This window comes from Buteo buteo, chromosome 28 (genome assembly GCF_964188355.1).
Source record: "Buteo buteo chromosome 28, bButBut1.hap1.1, whole genome shotgun sequence".
In the NCBI taxonomy this organism is placed as follows: Eukaryota; Metazoa; Chordata; class Aves; order Accipitriformes; family Accipitridae; genus Buteo; species Buteo buteo.
The window spans coordinates 5,634,701-5,656,691 of record NC_134198.1 but is presented as its reverse complement, the minus strand read 5'-3'; the positions used below and the strand labels follow the sequence as shown (position 1 = coordinate 5,656,691).

General features: G+C 39.2%; 2 protein-coding genes across 8 annotated transcripts; one reads left to right on the top strand and one right to left on the bottom strand.

The window, feature by feature from the left end:
• Positions 1 to 230: 230 nt before the first annotated feature.
• Positions 231 to 10,493, bottom strand: DNAJB9 (DnaJ heat shock protein family (Hsp40) member B9). 4 transcript variants are annotated; one of them, XM_075059170.1, is made up of 3 exons: positions 10,453 to 10,493; positions 5,775 to 6,003; positions 231 to 4,013 (listed from the first exon to the last, which is right to left on the bottom strand). In XM_075059170.1, exons 2-3 carry the CDS (start codon positions 5,989 to 5,991, stop codon positions 3,583 to 3,585), a joined length of 648 nt encoding a protein of 215 aa, XP_074915271.1. In that variant the 5' UTR covers positions 5,992 to 6,003; positions 10,453 to 10,493; the 3' UTR covers positions 231 to 3,582. The 4 variants fall into 4 exon arrangements, with proteins under 4 accessions (XP_074915271.1, XP_074915269.1, XP_074915268.1 ...); XM_075059168.1 differs by lacking the exon at positions 10,453 to 10,493 and adding an exon at positions 10,348 to 10,447 and having other exon boundaries at positions 5,775 to 6,002; XM_075059167.1 differs by lacking the exon at positions 10,453 to 10,493 and adding an exon at positions 10,260 to 10,382 and having other exon boundaries at positions 5,775 to 6,002.
• Positions 10,494 to 10,641: 148 nt separating this feature from the next.
• Positions 10,642 to 19,606, top strand: THAP5 (THAP domain containing 5). 4 transcript variants are annotated; one of them, XM_075059166.1, is made up of 4 exons: positions 10,642 to 10,802; positions 11,607 to 11,669; positions 14,759 to 14,948; positions 18,369 to 19,606. In XM_075059166.1, exons 1-4 carry the CDS (start codon positions 10,720 to 10,722, stop codon positions 19,335 to 19,337), a joined length of 1,305 nt encoding a protein of 434 aa, XP_074915267.1. In that variant the 5' UTR covers positions 10,642 to 10,719; the 3' UTR covers positions 19,338 to 19,606. The 4 variants fall into 4 exon arrangements, with proteins under 4 accessions (XP_074915267.1, XP_074915263.1, XP_074915265.1 ...); XM_075059164.1 differs by lacking the exons at positions 10,642 to 10,802; positions 11,607 to 11,669 and adding exons at positions 11,677 to 12,813; positions 14,414 to 14,572; XM_075059162.1 differs by lacking the exon at positions 11,607 to 11,669 and having other exon boundaries at positions 10,645 to 10,802.
• The last annotated feature ends 2,385 nt before the right edge of the window (positions 19,607 to 21,991 follow it).

The window sequence follows — 21,991 nt, the reverse complement described above, 5'->3', positions numbered from 1 at the left end:
AAAAAAGTCCAACCAATTCCTAACATCTCTAAAAAAAACCAAACCAGGTAAAATTAAGTCAATTTCTTTCAACCCCATGGTCTTCTCCCTGCCAACCCCACCAGACCATTAAGGGAAATGTAGAGGCCAAAGTGTTCCATAAAACACAAGTGCCACACAACCCACTTGAATTTGGCTTCCATCTACATCTTGAAGGAGAGGAAAAAAATAAAAAAAGACGACATCACACAAACAATTTTCACACATTTAATGTAATGGCACCCTAATTAAGTTTACAGTACTTTCATCTCCACTAGATACTGTGTTTCAAAAGTATAATGGAAAAAACAAACATGAAAAAACCACTTTTTTTGTAAAGTTTTAGAAACTCAACCATATGGAGTTACATATGCATAAATGCCTTTCAAAAAATAGTTAAGAATTGTATTTTTCACCCTCACACAACAAAAAATTAGGTTTTCCTGGGTCTTTTCACAAGATATGGAGATCAAAGATGGCACTTAAACTTCTGAAGTAGGGGGTGTCATAAGGCTATATCAGGACTTCCGCTGGAGAGCCTGCCATGAAGCAAACACTAAAAATAGGAAAAGAATGTGCAAGAGCTCTGAAGAAGTGAGAAGCACAACATGTTTCGCAAGCTTGTGTTCTGACAGCCATGGAACTGAAGACTGCTGACTGAGGAAAGCCTGCCTGAATTTCTTCAGCTAAAGTCTATTCAAAGCATAGCCATCATGGGAAGTCATATGGATAGCAATACACGAGACTCTTCGGTACTAATGATGAGCTCTCCTTTGGATTTCACCTCGGATCAACAACCAAAACAAGCAGAAAGGTCACTTGGAGAAGCCATAGGAATAATAAAAGTATTTGTTGGTTTTCCTATGACAAGTAATGAAGAGAACTAATATGGAAGCAGATGAAAATAGACTAGGCAGAAGTCTTTTTAAGGTACTATCAGCTAGAAAACTAGCAATCCTACTGTTTTATTAGGTTTCACACTTTGACTTTAAAGAGTTAATGAAAACAAGTACACTTTGTGTGAATAAAGTTTGGAGCATCCTTAAAGAGGGGAAGCTAACCTAGGAACAGCCAAGGACCCTTGATTTTCACCTAAAAGCTTAGCCTGAAAGATGGTGACCTCACACAGTCACTTAAAACAGTCTTAAATTTTGGGGGTGGCTGTGTTTCCTACAATTTACAGTGATCATTTTAGCTATTATTCCTGTAATTCAGGATTAGGGAATGGACCCATGTTCGTAACTGGAGAAAACTACCTTTGGAGAAGTCAGTGGTTTGGTTCTAGTAGGAACTTTAAATATTCCTTCTCCCACACTTAAGAACTACTCATTCTGCTGTTTCCACATTTTTTTTTAATTAAGAAAATATTTACTAGACTAAGAAAGGGATTAACATTTTACCTTTGCATCCTGCTTCTAGAGTTGGCTTCCACCTCTAAGTTCCAGCAGTCATCATCCCTAAAGGACATTCACTAATACTCTTATATTTAATACTAAAGGCCACATCCTTCCAAAGTCTTCTCAGTGAGAACAACTCTCCTCAAATGCATACAGAAATGACCTCTAAAAATACCTTGATACCTGTGAAAGAAAGTAATTAAGAACTTTAAGTTCATAATTTGTTCACTTAGATGCCCATATGATATGAATCAGATAATTTGATTCATACACAGGACTGATGGAGTATGTCAAAGAAAAAATGCAGAAGTCTACATGAATTACAACTTTTGGTTGAATCATATATTAATTATACAGAAGAAACTAAAAATCTCTAAACAGAAAAAGGGTGGAAATAACAAACACACTCACTCCAGCACTTTTCCTATTATAAGAATATTGCACATTCCGATAATGTTGCACAAATTACTGGCTTTTGATAAAAGACCATATATGAGGTATTAGTCTATTAATAAATAAAGAACATGGAAAAGGAAAAGCACTTAATATAATGCAACAATCCATTCCAAGTATTTAGAGAACGAAAACTGAACAAGCAATAATACATACCCTTGAGGGGAAGGTTAAAGTTACTCAGCAAATAGGCAGCTTTCAACATCCACCCGAGAAGCAAAGGGTTAAATCTCTTCTGATACAGATTTTAAGAACTCAAAGCCTATTTAAAACCCTGCTGTTTAAAATGCTCATTTTGCTCATGCAATCAATCTGAAAGGTAAATTCTTATCTCAATTCTGAAGGGACAGCAATATGTAGGTGGTGCCAGTAATCTTACTAAGGGGAACCAATTTAATATACTAAACCTGTATTACTAGTTAAGAAATAAAACAAAACTTTTGGCTTGACATCAGTTAAAATAGTCAGGGGTTTTGTTGTGGGTTCGTTTTTTTCTTTTTTTTTACTTTTAAATAGTTTAGACTGGTTATGGATTTCCATGGTGCTGAAATTGATACCCATTAGTACTGTCCTTATTGGCAGATTCCAGCACCACAAGGCATTAGATGAATACAACAATTGTAATTTTCAGTTTTACTCTGTGTTTATGCTAAGAATTTACCTTTCAAATCACAATGCTGAAAAATTCCTGCTGACGGGTAATAAATCTGTCAATCTAAACACAATCTATCTATTTTTTATTTAGGCCCTTCCAGAAACACTAGGAATCCGCAGGCAAGCTTATCTTGTTTAAGCTCACAAGAGCACAGAGGAGTACTTAAGTTCAATAAACTGAGCTAAGGAAACTACATTGCACACGTGGTAATATAATAAGCATAAAACAAGAGTGTTTTCGGTATGCTCTTCCAAACCTCAATAAAGAGATATTTGTATTCTGGAAGAAAAAAAAGAAGAAAAAAAAAAAAGACCTTGCATGCACACAAGCTTACATACATGAATATCCCTTAAATAAGTCAAGGGTTATTCAAATCCCAAGATCTTTTCAGGCCAATGAAAGGCTATGCAGAAATAGAATTAATTCCAACATCACTCTCCTAGGTGAAGCACAATCTTAACATATTCCCTCTTGTTATTTTCCAACTTTAAAAAGTGTTTTATGATTAATATATTTGCAATGCTGGACAGAGTAACAAAGATCCAGGTAAGTCATATTTCTGATGGTAGTTTGCGTAAATTATCCAATTTGCACAATAAGTCTGTATCAGGTAAAAACTGCAAGTGAAAACTTGGAAAGATGTGATAAAAAAAAAGCAGCACTTCAAAATTAAAGTTTCTCCTCTGCTGCAATCCATGCACCAGTAACTCAAACAGTCCTGAATTGGCATGTATGAAAAGATTATATTACATTTCTCAAATTAAAAATATATATCTTGTGTTGAAGTTCAGATTTATGGAAAGTGTTTACTAAACTGAAATACACATAATTTCTTCCGTCACATGAGATTTCTCTCCCATTCTAAGTAGTTACAGAGACATCTACTTCCCAAATGCATGTTGTTTCTACTCTGAAGATTAGTTTTCATCTACAATTTCTTTATAGCAATTAAGTCTTTTTTTAGAACAGTTCAAAGAATTTTTTCCGTGTTAGCACAAAACCAAGAAAGATTATGAAGATGTTGAAAGAAGAAGAAAAGAAATGAAAAGAAAGGAAAGATTATTGTCCAGAACAGTCTGTATATGTGGTAACCATGTTTCCTCGTCTCTGAGTGACAGTCCTACAGTGCTTGCTGGATCCATGAAATCTGGTATCAGTTCGCACTGCATGCCGGTGTGCATTTTCAAAGTCACTAAACGAAAACATTTTTTCCATATTTTCAAACACATCATCAAACAGTCCACCTCCAAAGGAGAACTCTTGGAAAGAACGCCTTTGCCGATTGTGAGCTTCCCGATGACTTCGGAAGTGATTTTCAAAGTGCTTTTTGGACCGTGAGTTTTGACTAAAGAGGTCAAAGTCTTTGAACAGATCATCAAAGTTGAAATTAAATGACTGATGGAACGGGCTTCCATTATTTCCTTGTCCTCCATGACGGCCAAACTGATCATATTCTCTTCGTTTATTCTCATCTGATAATGTTTCATATGCTATTTCCGTTTAAAAAAAAAGTTTTAGAAGTTTATTTACATTCTCATTTAAAAAAACAACAAACAACAACAAAAAAAAACCATACACAAAGAACAGTTTTCTCCCACTCCCTCAACAGGACAAGTTTCAAGCAAGACTTTCATTCAATATGCAAGCCCAACGAAGGTCAACATTTGTTTAACTTTTTCCAATCCAAAATAAGCTGTTTCAAAACAAATATTTATTTATTTATAATAATAGATATAGCTATACTATGAGGACAGATTATATCCTCAAAATTTTAAATTCACATAATACAACATAGCTTAACTAGCAATAAAGATTAGCATTTATATTTGAAAGAAAATACCAATGACATATGGTGATCAGAAAGACTGGAGGACAGAGGATGAGTTAGGAGCACTACCTAACAAAATGAACTGCCTACTGCATTCCTATCACAGTAACACAGTGCAGTATCTGCAAAACTACTTGCCAGCCAGCCAGCAGGTTCTAGCTAGACCGCAGTTACAACTAAGCAACAAGATAAACATCAAGGAGATAAAGGGAATTAGTTTCCCCTGTGTCCAAATTCTTGGTTTTTCAAAAGTTCAACAATTAACCTAGATTTTGTGACTGGATATATCTGAAATGAAATTAGGTTTCCATCTGATCTTTGGTCTACAACTACAGCTACTGGTGTTCCAAGGCAGAAACTCTGACAGATAATATACCTATTCTGAAACATTAAGTATTTCAAACACTTCCATTTTCTTATCTGTCAAATGCTTGCAACTATTCTATATACTTCAACACTTAAGCGTTCCCAATTCCTCCCGCAATAGGTGCTAACAACTACAGTATCTAACAAGACTGTCCCTCCCTTTCACTATATTAATGACTAGCTTTCTTTCAAAATAATTTTTCTGCAGACAAGAAGGTAAAACCCAGAAATCTCCTGCTAGCTTAGTTAGAGCTACACAGATGGATGTTATAACAGAGTCTATGGGGATCAGAAGTGGGAACACCTGATTTTTCAGCAAGCCTTTTTCTATTCTTGAGTATCCACTTCCACGATTATATTTTATCACAAAACACTTATGAATGGTGTATTCCTAGGACCACAGGGTAACTCAGGTTGGAAGTGACCTCAGAAGATCTGTACCGTAACCTCCTGCTCAAAGCAGGGTCAGATATGAGATCAGACCAGCTTATTCAGGGCTTTATCCACTCATTCCTGAAGAATTTCCAAGGTTGGAGACCTCACAACCTCTCTAAGCAACCTGTTCCAACACTGGCCTATCCTCAAGATGAAGAAGTTTTTCCTTATAACCGCTCTGAACCTCTTGTACTCCCACCATGAACCACTTTACTGTATTTTTTTTTTTTATAATCTCCCCACAGTTACTGGAAGGTTGCTGTTAGGTCCCCCTGAAGCCCTAGTAATCCTGAGCTGGATCTTACTAGACAGATCAAAAGATAAGAATTAACCTCCTAGGGCTAAAGTTGTCCTACTGCCAAGTATGTTTTTGTGACAAGAGGCATAAGCCAAAAAGCCTAATAAGCAGGAATGCATAAACTGTGTAAAAGGCCTGCCTACGTACAAGGACACAGAAACAAGCCAGACACTGATACTGGACATTTGACACACAGAAACAGAAACAAGAAAAAAATCTTTTAACCTCTTACTCAGCAAAACCAGAGCAAACCTAAGTAACCACATCTGCTCACAGATATAAGCCATGTATTAATTTATTAAGACTAAGGTTAGCATATATTACCTTCAGCAATTTCTCTAAATTTTGCTTCTGCACCAGGACTCTTATTTTTGTCTGGGTGGTATTTCATAGCCAGCTTGTGAAACGCCTTCTTGATCTGGCGGTCAGATGCATTTTTTGGAACTCCTAATATATCATAATAGCTCTCTGTAGCCAGTATTAATTCAGTTATCATTAAAATGCAGAGAGCAAATGTGAAGACAGATTGCGTAGTTGCCATTTCTCTGGTTCCTAGAAAGAAGAAGAAATATACTTGAAGAACTAGTTATTTCAGTTTCTGCAACAAATTAAAGGTACAGCTATAAGCCAGAAGAGGAAGACCTGTATGTTTCAGGAGTCACTCAGTGACAGACGTGTAAACACATTGTTTCACACATGTCAAACTCCATTCCCCTAGTTTCATAATCACAGAATATGTAAATGAAAACACTGTGAATTCACATTTCACATGCATCACAAGCACACTTCAGTGTATCCTTAACCATACATTCTCCCACAGAGCTGTTGAAGTACACATACAATATGTTTCACTGTAACAAACAGTTCATGCTGGCATACCTTAACTAGCTTTAAACCAATCCTTGAGTTCTAGGACCGTAAACACAGCAGCTCTAAATTAAAGTGAAGGTTGCAAAAATCCACTCAGTACTGGTGTCCTGGTTTCAGCTGGAATAAAGTTAACTTCCTTCTTAGTAGCTGGTATAGGGCTGTGTTTTAGATTTAGGATGAGGCTAATGTTGATAACACACTGATATTTTAGCATAAACACTGCTTAGCAACAACTAAGTCAGGGACTTTTCAGCTTCTCACACTGCCCTACCAGCAGAGGCTGCAAGTGTACAAGAAGCTGGGAGGGGACACAGCCAGGACAGATGACCCAAACAAACCAAGGGGGTATTCCATACTATATGACATCATGCCCAGGATAGAAACTAGGGGGGAGGTGGCTGGGGGGGCACCACAGCTTAGGGATTGGCTGGGCATCAGTCAGCAGGTGGCAAACAACTGTACCATGCATCACTTTTGTATATTCAATTATCATTATTATTATTTTCCCTTCCTTTTCTGTCCTGTTAAACTGCCTTTACCTCAACCTATGAGTTTTACTTCCCCCTCCTGCCCCCCCCAATTATGTACCCCATCCCACTGGGCAGGGTGGGAGGCAGGCAGGGAGGAATAAGCAAGCAGCTGCATGGTGCTTAATTGCCAGCTGGGGTTAAACCAGGACAAGTGGAAGACCAATTCACTGATTAGCTCATGCAACAGCAAGGGCCTGAAAACACAACTGGCCTACAGATCAACTGCGAGGTGCTGGAAGACAAGACTGTTAGACACTCATGCTCACCTTCAGAAGGTCATTTAACTGACCTAAGAACGTGATAAAGAGTAAACCACTCAGAGTACTGAGTTCAGTCAAGCAGAGCACATTTTCCTTTACTTTACAATGGGCTGGGCTTAGCTTACTTTCATATTAAATTGTACTATAAATAAAAAAGTCTGTTTGATATCAAAGAATTCATCTGATAAATACCACTGCGTATAAAGGTTTACCCACGAAACTCTCAATGTCTGAGCTGAACTCAAAAAAGAAGTCTTCTATACAAGACAAGCAGCTTCAATAATTAAAAATTTAACTCTTTTTCAGCAATGCGTTTGACAAAAAGTTACATTTTAAAACAAACTGATGCTAGAACTCAGGGAAAAAACTGTGGCATAAGTAAGTAATAAGAAAAATCAGTTCCACGTAGCCACATGATCTTTCATGATTTTTGTGAAGGACAGGGTGAGCTCTTCCTACCAGGAGAGGAGATCAAATTATTTTTTCCTAGGCCTGTGCATTATATTTAAAACAGAGAGTACAGAAACGTGCCTGTTCAAAGACAGAATGCTGGCTGTCACCTAACCAGCACAATGCACGACAAGGCCCTGAAGATGTCAGAAGTAACATGTCCCCCTCACTGGATTACACCGATTTGAGCGTACCTTAAGTACAACTCAGTTGAACGGTATTACTTCCCTGAAAGTTGAATACACTAACCTCACAGTCTGAGTACCATTAAAGTTAGAATACTTTTAGATGGTGTGTGACCCAAACACTGGTCATGCAGAGTTCAAAACCTTTGAGTATCAAGTACATAACACAATCAAGACTTTAATAGGAAGTCCATACCCTGTAGAGAAAATTAACACCCAAACACCAAAAATGGAAATAAATACAGTTTCTAACAGGTAAGCTGGGGACTAAAATGAATGCTGCGAGGCAGGAGCAAAAAGCTCTAAGATTAACATACCCATGCCCTCTTAAGCATTTATTTGGCTAGCAGCCTGCATGATATCAAGTGTTAAGGAGCAGCAGTCGAAACAAATTGTATTTTGATCAGTGCACTTAGATACTAAACAGACAGTTCTTTTCAGTATTCTTCGTGCATGATACCAGACATATTTTTTGTACCAGCCTTTCCAAGGCTTTTCCACTTATTTTCTCCCACCACTTCACTAAACTGAAACTTTGCCACTTGGGCACTAAGAGCTACACACATGTACATCCTTCCACACTTTTTGGGCTTTCTTCCTGTTTATGCTTTATAGATACAGATTTAGATCATCTCACATGTGAGACTGTTTTTATTTTATTTCATGTCCCCACACCTGCATAGTGCTTCTATAATCACCTACTGCATTGTCTTAAGGCTAGCCTCCCTTCTTCTACTATTAAACACAAAAAGAGCTAAAAAGAGCAGTTTATGTCCTTCATTAAGATCCAAATCCTCTTTTATAACTCCCAAGCTCATCACAGCTTGAGAACATGAAGTCACCCCTTTAAAGTCTTCTGCTCTGCCTGTCTCGACTTCTATTATTCCTGATAATGAATTACACCTAAGTTTTCCTTTTTCTACAGTTTTACATTAGGATTTCTGTTCTATGCTATAATGCCCCTACTTTTATCTGGATTTCTAAAGCATATTTGAAAAAAAAAAAAAAGAGAAATCAGTACTTAAGTTTCACTATATTTTAAATAGACAGATTTAATGCTTCCCTTGAACAACTCAATGAAACTCAAATACAAGAATAAAATGAAACATAAATGAAAATCAAACAGAAATGAAACTCCAGTATGAGCATTTTAAACTTAAGGTTACCACAAAGACATAGTAAGTCTTATATTTAGACACCATCATCAATTATTCAATTTATTTTTTAGGAAATACCTATTTTATATGCTGTCAGCATCTTAGCATTGCTAGTCAACTGTTAAATGCCTGACCTCCGCCCTGCCATCCCTATTTTTACAATCCCTTTCAAAATTAAGTCTTTTAAACACTTATTCTGCTTAACTCCCTTCTCCCTCAGTTTCTCGTTTGAAAAGGGACAGATAAATTTCACTTTCCAGGCTATGCACAGTAGTTACTTAAAGCACATTCCAGAATTTGTTAAGTGTACTTCTGTGTAATCCTTGACAGCAAGCTCATGCCACAAAACAGTCTCTCCTAACAGTTATGAAGAACCACATTTTATTTAGGTACATCTAGCAGTAAAGTTAGAGATTTTATTAACACAGATTATTTTATTTAACTCTGTTGGATGAGTAGTTACAGATCTCAACTACTATTCAGCTTGGTGTAAGAAGTATACTGCCTGATGTTTATCAAAAGTATTATAGAGGTGATAACACTCAATCAGTTCTTTATCAGTTTATTAACTTTTATCAATAGCTGCATGATGAAACGACATTTAAGTATGATGCACCTGGAATAAAATCTGTCACATACAGAAAATAAGGAGCTACTTCCATCTTGCAATGCCAACGCCCTATTCCATCCCTCTTTGAAATTAATTACCAAAGACCTTAGGTTAATGCTTATACTCACAAAATCTCACATACTCAGAAAATCCACAGCATCACTACTGCTCTGGTTACAGGAAGTGCGATGCACATCCAGTGGAATCCTGATGTCATACAGTTATTTTTGTAAACGATTTATTAGTAGTAAGAAAGTTACCAGAGTCCTCCATTGGTTCTCATATCACGACTAACCCGATGAGTAAGCAAGTCTCCTAGTCCACTGCCAGCTACATGAAAGTCTGTCAAACTCCGGGGCTTGTACTTTCCTTGGCCTTTCCTATACTGACCGGAAAGCCAAATCTAGAAGGCGGCTCCTGAATCTTGCTCTGGAGAACGGTGAAACGAAACAGAGCCTCCCCTGGCATCATCCGCCCTAACCAGACCCCTAATGAACCTCGCTAGAGCCGTACCAGATCATACCAGCGACACTGTCCCACCTCCAAATCGGCCAGGCTTGGAAAAGACCACAACAGAAGGCCCTAGCGAGAAGCGAGAGCCCAGAGAAGCCCAAGGACCAAATAAATCCACCATGCCGAGTCCCAGCGCCGCACCCCCCCCCCCGTTACCCCACACCGTCCCCACCCCCCGTCCCCCAGCCCCCTTAACCTCTCCGGCCCCTCCGCGCCCTCCTTCCCTCCAGCTACCTCAGCACCCCCTCCAGACGCCCTTCCACAGCGGCCCAGGCCCTTCACTGCCGCCCCTCTCGCCGTCGGGGGAAGGCCCCGTCCCCACCTCAGCCCTCGCTCGCCGCCGCCGCTGCCCCTCAGAGGCCGCTGCCCCTCAGCGCCCCGCGCGACGCTCCCGCCCAACGGCCGCCGGCGCTCGCGCAGACCTTCCCCTTCCCCAAGACCGCGATTCCTACACGAAGCGCTGCGCCATTGGCCGCTCGGCCCCACGTGACGCGGGGCCAGGCAGGCGGGCGGCCAGTACTACTGCTACAGCCGCCGCCGCCGCTGGGCGGGGCTTTTCAACCCTGACGCGAGGGGCGGGGGGGGGAGGAGGAGGCGGCGGCGGCGGGAGGCAGAGGAGGCCGTTGTCCCCGTGACTCCCGCCCCCCCGCTGCGCGGATGGTTCCGCCCCGCGCCCGGTCCGCCCCGCTCCGCCATGCCGCGGTACTGCGCCGCGTCCTGCTGCAAGAACCGAGGGGGCCAAAGCGCCAGGGACCAGCGCAAGCTGAGCTTCTACCCGTGAGTGGCCGGCGGGGGGGGGAGCGAGGGTCTGGGTAGGCTGCGGGCCCTGGGGATGGCGAACGCCGAAGGGGCCGGCCTCGAGTGAGGCGAGGCCCGCCGCGGCCCCTCAGGAGCCGGAGGAGGGGGGTAAACGGCCGAGGGAGTAACTTGAGGGGCTGGTAGTCGCCTTTGAACCCTGCCGGGTCCCGAGAGGCTGGAGGGAAATAACGCTCTCACCTCTGGGGGAGAGGGGAAGGGGAAAGGGTCGACAGGCCGAGTATTTCCTCACACACACCCCGCCAAGGCGGGCGGTACTCGCGCGGGGGGGAGAGGTACAGCAGCCTCGGAGAGCTCTCGAAGCGAAAACCGGAGAGGTTCGGCTAAGGAATGAAATTTGCACTTGTAATCGTGAGGCTGTTCAGCTGGTGGAGCCAAGCGGCACCGGTTACCCCGGTTTTCACCCGCCTGGCGGCCTTTGGGGAAGGGGTGTTTCGGCAGGGCAGGCTTTACTGCAGGCTGGGGCTTCATGGTGAAGGAGGCGAGCATCCTGCGTCTGACAGCTCGCAAGCTAAGCGAAGGGTCTGGCAGAGTAGGAAAGTAAGCATATATTGAGTCTTTACAATTAAATATTCCCACTCGAATCATTATCTTGCCTACGCTGCCAACAGAGGCGTTGCTGGTTTGTTTGGAGGCAGCTGAGCTAGCTGGAAGCTAACTAGCTCGGTTGCCAAAAAATCAGTTTATTGTGGCTGCATGGTACTGTCCGGCCACCTGATGGATTGGTCGCCATCCCAGCCCGCAGTAACCTCTGTACTGTTGCAGTTACGTGGCTGTTGACTCCCAGAATGGTGAGTGTTTCTCAACCCTGAGAGGAGCACAGTGCAGGTAACTAAATATTAATCTATTTCTGTTGAATAAAGGTATGATAAGCGTTTGTCAACAGAAGGAATTTTGTAGCATTTAAGACAAATTTGAAGAATAAATTTCTACAACTAGTCTCAAAGTCTGTTTGGGCAAAATTTATACCTCTAACTAAGTTTTGTTTCAGTTGCTGAGTAGTCATGGTTATTCCAAGATCAGCAAGACTATGTAGGAAGACTGCTTTGAAAGGGAATTTAGTTTAGATTCAAGGAAAGCTCTTTTTCCTGGCACATCTTTAATACATGATTTGTCATAAAACAATCATGAAAATGAGGGGAAATAGATTATTTATATTGCTTTAGAGAATGTGAGTGCTACATGGATGATCAAAACAAGTTTTGAGTGCTGATACATATTTAGATTCAAATGTATGGCGTCAATATAAAGATGTTTGCAAAAACACAGCTGTTGTATCTAGCCATTGAATTGTGCTGCATTATGAGTATCATGGGCCTGTAGAAAGGGTGCTGAGATTTGGTTTAGAGAGATCTCTTGCCCTACATTAGCAGCTACTACTGATAGGAATTGCAAGTTTTATTCCCTTGCCTCTTACCACCCCAAAGTCCTCTGCTGCTCTGTGGTTTTGGGTCTGAGCCCCTTCTGAACTTTTTAACTGTGACCTAATCTCAGCAGGCCTAACTGCCCTTCTTTGTTTTATTTCTTCACCTGCCTTACTTGTGCAGTGGTGGCAGTTGCTGAATAAATTCTGTCCGTTCCTCTTTCCTTTTTCCTTTTTTTGTGTCCTGTTTACACCAGAGAGCAGGCTCCCTTGATAAGCAAGGGGATATTGAAGCAGGAGCAGGTTTTGGCGAGGTTGCCCTTAAGATAACATAATAAATTTCGCTATTAGACATTGTCTCTCACTACAGATTATTCTGTTTCCCATCTGAGGCTGGCTGACTGTGGGGAAAGCAGTGAGTGCTGTGTTGCAAAGGTAACGGCAGTGGAAGCAAATGTTCTCAAGACCTTCTTGCAGAGGGTGCAACTGGTATCATGACCTTCAGTTGAAAGAAGCCATCCTCTTCCTGAGAGCCTTTTTTGGGCCTATGTAGTGACACCCCAGGCTAAGCTCTGTTACTCATGGAGCATGCTGTATAATATATGTAATGTGAGTATTGGGCATACACGGTCTAAGTAGGCAGGATTTGAAAAGGCTGAACCTTTAACCTGTCCTTCAGAAATTATTGTGTTCTTGCCGGCATTATTCCTTGCATTCCTGCAGATACTCAGAGCCAGCTATGTGAAAAGCTTGCTCTGTTTCCTTGGTAACTTGAAAACTTAAATGGCAACAAATTCAAAAGATTGGGGAAGGGGTGAAGACATGCACATTTACCCTGTGGATATCAGGTGTTTTTCTCTCAAAATCATCTTGAGTTTGCCGTTTTGGAACACTGTGGGCCTGCATAAGAGAGTTGTTGCCATGGGTGGCTTTTGGAGGAAACCTGCAGCTTCAGGGATTTGAGGGTGGGATCTAGGGTTTGCCAAGTAGTAGCCTGATTGACTGGTGCCTTTCTTAGTATTCGGGTGACACTCAGCACTCCAGGCTCTCTCCCCAGCTTCTGTTGTGTGGGAATACCTCACCGCAGAACCAATTTTTTTGTGCATTAACGTTCCATAAACGTATGGTAATAAGCATAACCAAAAGAACTGATTGTTAATTAGAAGGAAAAAAGAGCCAAGGGAAGAGAAATGGAGATAGGAATGCTCTATTTCTGTTTAGCGAGTAAAACAAAATGGCTCTTGTAAAGAGACTGTAGGCACTTGTTCACCTCTGGATGTTTTGTTGTCCATCATACTGCCAACAGCTAATAGTTTTTACATCCTACAGTTACAATCAGGTCAGGTTTAATGACCACAAGAATCTGTCTCTTACAGTTTCATATACACAAAACCATAGATTTTTATCTTTTTTAATTATTATTGCTCACTATTCTAAGGAATATTGTTTTCTTGACAGGAGTCATTCTACAGTGCTCAGAATTCAAGTTATGGTTTATGTATCCTATGTCGTTACATGCTAGAGTTAAAATAAACTTGATATGCACCAGAGAAATCTGTAAGCACATTTAAAATACCCTGATATCTGTCTGGTAAGAGATGAGAGCCAAGAGTGGTCTGAATGTTCGTGTTACCATTACCGTAACTGCTTGCCTGTACATGCATCATAATGAGCCTTTAATTTCCCTTTAATTTGTGTATTGCGATTAATTAAGTAAATTGCATATCTTTGCCCACTTTCTTTTAATTTAGTTCTCTTTCCCATGTAATTTGTCTGACCGTTTGCATATATTTTCAAAATCAATTTTTTTTTTTTCTGTGAACATGTATACTCTTCATTTTCCTTTTCAAGTAGGTTAGATGGTTGAAAAGTTAGTTATGGATTACATAATATTGTGTGGGCTCTCAACACTGTAAGAAGGCTTAATTGCTGAAACACAAAATACAGAAATGCTTTGCATTTGTGTGTATTCGCTTTTTGAAGAAGATTTAAATCCTGCACTGGAAATAGTCACATTTCCAAATTATCTGATAATCTGAAGTATGACATATATTAAGAGGTACTCTGTTAAACAAAAAATAGTAATAAAAGGGTTTGTTCGTCGTTGTGTCTAGTAAGACAGAAAAGCCTCACAAATACTATTTCTAAAATGAGGGCCAGACGTAACTTTTTTTAAGTGAAGTCAGAGTATCTCATCTCACTTCAGCAGAACTACTTTCTGAGCAAGTGCTGCAGGATCAAACCTTTCAAAACTTCTTGCCCATGGGTTCTGAAACCCTCGGCTAGCAGAAATCAACAGAAATTCTGCTGCTGAACTCTGGAGCAAACATCCAGCTAGAAAAAATTTGGATAATTATTGGATTAACATGTAAGTGACATCCTGATTAGCATTTAATATTTAAACTTTTTTAAAAATTATTATTTTAATCTTTTTGTAAGGAAAGACTACCTTGTAAGCAATAATGAGATATTCTTTATTTAAAAAGAAGAAAGAAAAAAAATAACAGGTTTTTTGTTTGTGTTTTTGTTTGTGTTTTCAACTACTTTAAAAAAGATTTCCACTTCATGATAAAGAGAGACTTGAGAAATGGTTGCGGAATATGAAACGAGATGCATGGACTCCAAGCAAGCACCAGCTCCTATGCAGCGATCATTTTACCCCCGACTCCCTTGATGTGCGATGGGGTATACGATACTTGAAACATACTGCTGTACCAACAATTTTCTCTTCCCCAAATGATGAGGTAATGTATTCCTATCTTTTTTTATTGTAGTACAAAGCTAACCAACTATTGATATGATACAGATGTTCTGATTATCTGTAATACATTTGTATTTTATTTTAAAAATAGAATTCCTGTCCATCAAAACATTTTGTCAACAGCCAGCACTGACACAAAACAAATATGTGATTCTGTAGTGTAAAGGAAGAACAACTTTGACGGGAGGTTCAATATCTTTTTTAACTGGAAACTACAGAAGCATTTCCTGTAGGAAATTTCCCACAGGAAAATAAATTTCCTATGAGAATATTATGATTCTAAATATTTTTTCCTGTGCAAGTACTCTTAATTAAAATATTAATGTTCTTTTAAGGCATTTTATTAACTGTACATAAATACTGGCTTTGGAATGTGTTATTTTCAAACTACGCATTTCTCTTTCCTGTCCCTAAGCTCTCTAACACCTAAGAGCTCAGGAGTGTAGACTGCTGAAGATAGGCCACAAAGATTATTCCATCTTTCTGTCTTTCACAGAGTTGTACTATTGGTTACATAAAAATACTGTGCTACACAGGCACCTACTCTTGATCAAAGCTATGCTAGTTCTCTTCTGGCACATAACTATCTTCCTCTGGATCATCATGTTGGAGGTGGGAGAAATGGAAGGACTGGAATTAAGGCTAAATTGCTGAAACTGAGATGTGTGGCTAATTAATTTTACAAAACAATTTATTTTTAGTCATGAAGTTCTCCGTCTTCTTGAATAGCTGCAAGTGTTGTCCAGACTGCTTTTGACTCTGTAGAGTGAAAAGCAATCTTGATAAATCTCTCAAATACAAAAATAGAAAATCTTGCAATGTATGGCAGTAGGAACTTAATAAATATCTTTCCTTCCAACCCCCCTGCACCCGCTTCGATATATCCCTGAATTCCCTGTGCTGTTATTGTAACAGGGAGCCCTAACTTTGGAACTGGACTTTGCTGCCCTGTGCTTCTGTACAATTACAGATAAACTATGTGATTTAACCCCCAAGAAAAGTTGGCTTTTCCCCATCTCTTCATTCTCTTTTGTTTTGCATGTGACCATAGACCAGTCATAGTACACCTACAAAGTAGAGTTATGAAGGTCACACTTTTTATGTAGTAGTGTTACCAAGAACATACCAATAGTTTCTCTAAATTACTTTTGCATCAGCAATATATACCTGGGAAATCCCAGAGAGATTTATCCAGTTTGGAAAAAGAATATTCTATGCTCCCTTTCGATGTATCCATCAATTCCCTGCTATCAAAAGGAAAGAGATGCCAGTTCTATGTATCTGTGATACTGTGAACTTGCTTTCCTGGGGTCTTACTTCTCTCTCTGGCATTATTTTTTTTTAATCTCATGCTTCTGACTGCACTTTTCTAAGCATCAAGAGATATCCTGTCAGTGACCACCTCAACAAATCAACAATATCCATTGACTCGGCTGCTGGTTCTGTAGTTGCCCCAAACCCAAATTTTCTACGTAGACTGAATATTCACAAAGACATGGGAAAGAGCTCTCCTTATTCTGGGGGAGAATCCCTTGTTAGTGTGTTCCTGAGTTTATGTAGAGGAATAAGATCCCAAGCTGCCTTTCAACACTTGGCTATAAACCCTTGGTTTGGAAAACTGAGAGTGAAGAGTTGCAGTATTTGCATGTTGTTCTCTACTACCTTGCTTTATGCATTACGGAGCAGGCGAAAGGTATCTTCCCAGAAATGCTTAATGATTCTTCAGGAAACTTTTCATATTATTTCTTCTTCTAAATAAAGAATATTTGTGTCTCAAGAGCAATGTTAGTTGCCCGCGTTTCGATATCTGTAACCATTCTACATCAGTTTGCAAGGATTTTTATTTTGAAGAGTGTGAGGGCAGGGACGGATGGATGAGAAAGCTTTTCAATGAAAGTAAAGGTCTGTCTTCAAGCAGCTCTATCCTGAGAGGTGTTTTTGGTGCCTTTCCTTCAGCCTTAATGGCAGTTCTGATAGGCAAGGTTTTGGGGGACATTTCCCTAATTCATTTCATAAGAGATTCATCTAGTTAAAAGATTTACTCTGAGAAGGCCTTTTTCAGCTGCTGGTAGAACAAAGGGAAATACTTCATTCTCTCAAAATCCCTAAGATTGATGTGATGTTAAGTATCACCTTTGAAAAGATAAAGGTAACCAAATGAATTCTATTTTTGTATACATTTTTCAGTCCTTTTAAAACTGAAGTTTCATGTAAAATTGAATTACAAAGTTTAATGTATTTAGGATACTTCAGACTACTTACATACTCCTATGAACATACACTTTGAAATTATCTTTTCTATGATCATCTCTTTTTTCAGCCTGGACTTCCCCCCCCTCCCCCCCCTTTCTTTTTTTTCTTCTCCCCCCCCGCCACTTTTTTTTTTGCCTGGTCTATATTTAGTTAGCAAAGTTAAAGTTGCTTCTCATTCTGGTCTTTTTGTTCTGGGCATTTTTGGTTTTGTTTTTTAGTCCACAGGCCTAACACAAGTTCTGCAGCTTGGTCTCTTCATAATCAAACCTACTAGAAAAAAATAAGACACTCACTATTAGTGTATTTTTGTTTCACTGACTGACATACTAAAAAGCTTGTTTGTATACTGATCTTAAATCTAATTATGTGGTGATATAGTTTATGTGGAGGAAGGGAAAAAAAGGTGGCTAAAAAGGATAAGCTTCAAATTGTCCCTCTTTCAGTACCAGCTTCTGTTTGAAGTCTTGTTAAAATTGTATCCTTCTGCTAAGACTTCTATCCATCCAAAAAAAAGTTCTCCATTTTTATGAATTGCGAACTTTAGTTGTCAGGATTGAATTGCTTGTTTAAAAATCAGACTGTGTGATTGTGCATGAATATGTTCACTGTTCTGCAAGTCTGTGTTCATAATCTTTTGTTGTTGTTGTTAAATTCTCTTTGGGGTAGACCGCATGACTAAAAATTTGCTGTATCTTTCTAAACCAACTTTGTTGCATCTTTAATGCAAAAATCTTGTACTGTGTATATTTAATATACATATATTTAATACAATGTTTCAAGTAGGAATAGGAGGTGCTAGCCAGTCTTTGTCAGACAGATTTGTGTAGCCGCTTCTCTTCAAGTGCTTTTAAAATTATGATGACTCGTGTAAATGAGTAAAGTTCCGTAGAGTTTCAAAAAGGAAAAAAAAAAGTATTATTGCCTTTAGAGCTTTAAAATAGTATTTTAACATTTAGGACCTGAAGCAAAGTTATGGAAGATGCTTACATGAATTTTCAGGTCTCTGGTGTAGTTTTTAAACAGCGCTCATCTAAATTACTCTTTATGCAGTACCATAGTATAGAATGAGATTTGCCCAATTTTTTTATGCTCAAGTGATTTCCTAGTTACAAGGTGGTTGGTTTTGGTTTTTTTTTTTTTTTTCCTCTAGGAAAAAGATTCTTCTCAGAACAGCTCACAAGAGATAGAGAGAGAAGATGTGGAAGAAACAAATACAAATGTCGTGTCAGAGAAGGCACGTGTATCACTTGAACCTTGTACGCCAAAGAAAAATCCTGTAATTGCAGAAAATGTAGGTGAAAAAGCAGAAGTAGTTTGCTCAACTGCATTGAGTAAACCTTTACAAATTCAAAAACTGCAACTTCAAAATGGAGAAGACTTTCAGGCAGACAGTGTTGTTCTTGATAATTCATCTAAGCAGCATATACACCAACCTAATCCTGTTTTAATGGCAGCAGCAGTCCAAAGCATGGAATCTACCAGTGCTCATACTTCTGCAGAGGATCCAGTAGGTTGCACCACTACAGTCTTGCAATTTACTGACCCTGACTACTTGAATTCATCTCTAAAGCTGAAAAATGCTTTAGGTTCAATTACTGACTATGCAATTGAAAATCCTAACTCTCATGTTGTAGGCTGCTCTGTTGAAGTACAGCCAACAAGTGAAAATGCAGTTTTACTGAGTACAGTCACACAAACAATTGAACAGTTCAGTGGAAGTGAAGAATCTGTCATTGCTATTATTGTGCCAGCCGAGAGTTCAGAAGCGCCTGAAATAGTAAATAGTTCTTTCCTGCCTATTAAGCAAGAGTTTCTTGACACAGAGGAGACAGAAACAGATCAATCTGTGTATATGAATGCATACGGTGGAAGTGAAGTATTGCAAAATGAGCATTCATACTGCAAACAAGACATAGACAGAGATCACCTTTGGCAAAAAATTTCAAAGCTCCACTCCAAGATAACTCTACTTGAAATGCAGGAGATAAAAACTTTGGGGAGACTCAGGTCCTTGGAAGCTCTCATTGGACAACTGAAGCAAGAAAACCTGCTTTCTGAAGAGAAGCTGAAGGTTGTAGAAAACTGCTTTACAACACTTGAAGTGACTATGATACAGTAAAGGCTTTTGGTGATTGTTGTATCTTTTTAGCCTCTGACTGTCCTTTTGGACGAATTAACTTTTGTTTCAGTCATGGTATTTTAAACATCTAATGCAAATTGTGTGAATAGCAAATATTCTTTAAAATGTTACATCAACCACTACCAAAGCTAGGTGGTAGAGTATTGCCTATAAAACGTGACTTGCAAGTAAGCTTTAAAAAAAATTAAACCTGTTAAAGTTTTGTTAAAAAGTATATGAATCGAATCAATAAAGATAAGTTAAACCTTTCTAGCTGCAGGCTCCTCTGAAACATGCAACTCCTGCATTTGCGGCAACAGTAGAATGGACAGAATAAGCATGTAGGATGGAAAATTTTAAAACTGTTGTTTAAAAAAAAAAAGTGTCCCAATTCTCTTTCAAATGATTAAGGTGATATGTAATACACATTGTCCAGTGAGGCCACAATTACTCTTTAGTCTCCTGTTCATCTACCATTTGTTCTGATAGTTTTTTGTACACTTTGATCTGATTAAAATTGTTTCTGCAGTAAAAGGTGTTTCCTTTCATTTAGTTCTAGAAACAAAAATTCTTTAAGATTATTGTTGCAGTGAACAGGTCCATCTCTTTTCTTGGATGATTCAGCTCAAATGGAAAGAACCATCTTAAATAGTGATATTTTTGCTGGTTAGTAAAAGGGAAAGCTTGAACTACTCAGCGAGTGCTATCTGATCAGTATTGATCCTCTTACAGTCTATAGCTGGATAACACATATACCCTTAATAATAAACTGAAGAAGACAATGCTTTGCAGAGAAAATTGCTAGTGAAAGTAGCAGAATATGGCTCATTATTCTTCTGTATCGTAGTCTTCAAGAAATGGATTTACAAGACTAGAAATCCCCTGCCCTGTATTGATTTTTATTAACTCTTCCTAGTGCACAGGATACCACTACAGTAGAAAGATACTGACCATTCATTTTGAGGGAAATTAATTTGCTTAAATACTTTCTGCTTATTCTGTCTGCGTGCCACCCCTTAGATCTGGAGTTCACTGTACAATCTAGTAGAGTGAACTAGTACTAGATGATCTAGTCAAACTGTACATTGCAGTCGACTAGATGATCATTGTAGGTCCCTTTCAACTGAACCATTCTAGTCTAGTCTGTTCTACAATGATTAGATTACTTGAGGGACTTGAATGTATTTTCCTTTATTCAAAAGTATGTCACCACCACCACCATCACCAGTTCAGTGCGGGACTGGAGCAAATGGGTTCTTTTGCAGTTTGTTACCTGTGTGTCTGATAGAGAACGTTCTAAACTGTTCTGGGAATCTTTTGATAAGGAATTGAGGATGAAGCAATGCTAATTACAAAGCTGGCCTCCAACTAGATAACACATTGCAAACTAGTCAAATTTCAGAAAATTTTTGGAACTCATAGAGTAGCTGCCTAGAAATTGGTCTGCTAAAACACAGTGCTGCAAGAGCTTAGTCTGTATCAGTAACCACTGTAATAGGCCTGTTCTGTACTTCAACTTGTTAACTTCTTTCAGGCTCTAAGCATAGAATATGCTTGGGAAAATTCCTGAAGAAGATAAAGGTCAGTTACAATACGAATTATTTACAGGGCCTCACTCATTTTTTTTTCCTCTGATCACAGAGCTCTGTCCTGGTAGCAAAAGAACACGCCTGTTCTGCCTCGTGTGCTCTGAAATCACAAGGGTTTGTCCTGTATCCTCTAGAAACATTGCTGCTATACAGGGTCAAATCTTGCGAAGGTTGTCCAGGTGGCCTCTCTGAATTGTAAATTTTGTAATTTTTTATAAAGTAAGAGATCTTTCAAAGAGATTTACAAAATTGAAATTGCTATGTGATTTGGCAATTTTAGAAATGTCATGAATGTCACTACAAATCTCCTACTACCGCTGTATTTTAAGACTTACCACCCTGTTCAAAAGTCTGCTGTAGATCTTCGATGGCAATGAGAGCTCAGAGATGGCAAAAGTTACAAAACTTTAAGCTGTTGCCTCAGCAAAGCTCTATTCCTGAAGAAAATATGGGGGAATTTAACATGATATTTAAATTTCCGATATATTTTTGCCTTTACGAACAGTTTCCAGTATTAAAATTGAGAATGTTATTTGTGACATAAATGTCTTTAAACCTGGGGAAAAACAAATGCTCAATTTTCCTCTTTTATGGAGTTTCTTGGGACTGTAGCAGAAAAACTCGGAAACTCTACGAGCCTGTAACTAAGTCTACAAATTTTGCCGCTATAGGGTGATTTGGTCCAATGGGCCTAGGGTGGATATAAGAGGCTGACTGCCTTTCTTTACACACAGCTTTTTGTGCCAAATAGGTCATTATTAAGGCCTACAATTAGCTCTTCTCACCTAAGCCTATTGCCTAACTGCTGCCTAAAGTAACCCCTACTCTCTTGCTAGGCAGGGTATTACAGCTGTTAAGCAAAGGTGTCTAATGATAGATGTTAATTAATATGACAGTTTATTAACCTGGTGTTTTCAAGTAAAGCTTTACAACTTTAGGTTTAAATTTACCAGTTTTCCTTAATAGTAAATTTGACACGTGATTGTGTCAGATCATAGTGTGTCCATCCCATCCAGGTTGATGCTTTCTGCAGCTGACAGCATCACCAACTTCAAAAAGAAGCCA

Excerpts from the sequence above, each read along its gene's own strand:
- DNAJB9 (XM_075059170.1), bottom strand. The coding sequence starts at position 5,991 with ATGGCAACTACGCAATCTGTCTTCACATTTGCTCTCTGCATTTTAATG. Across the intron at positions 4,014-5,774 it reads ATTTAGAGAAATTGCTGAAG|CATATGAAACATTATCAGAT; the intron begins GTAATATATGCT and ends AAACGGAAATAG.
- THAP5 (XM_075059166.1), top strand. The coding sequence starts at position 10,720 with ATGCCGCGGTACTGCGCCGCGTCCTGCTGCAAGAACCGAGGGGGCCAA. Across the intron at positions 11,670-14,758 it reads CTGAGAGGAGCACAGTGCAG|ATTTCCACTTCATGATAAAG; the intron begins GTAACTAAATAT and ends ACTTTAAAAAAG. Across the intron at positions 14,949-18,368 it reads TCTCTTCCCCAAATGATGAG|GAAAAAGATTCTTCTCAGAA; the intron begins GTAATGTATTCC and ends TTTTTCCTCTAG.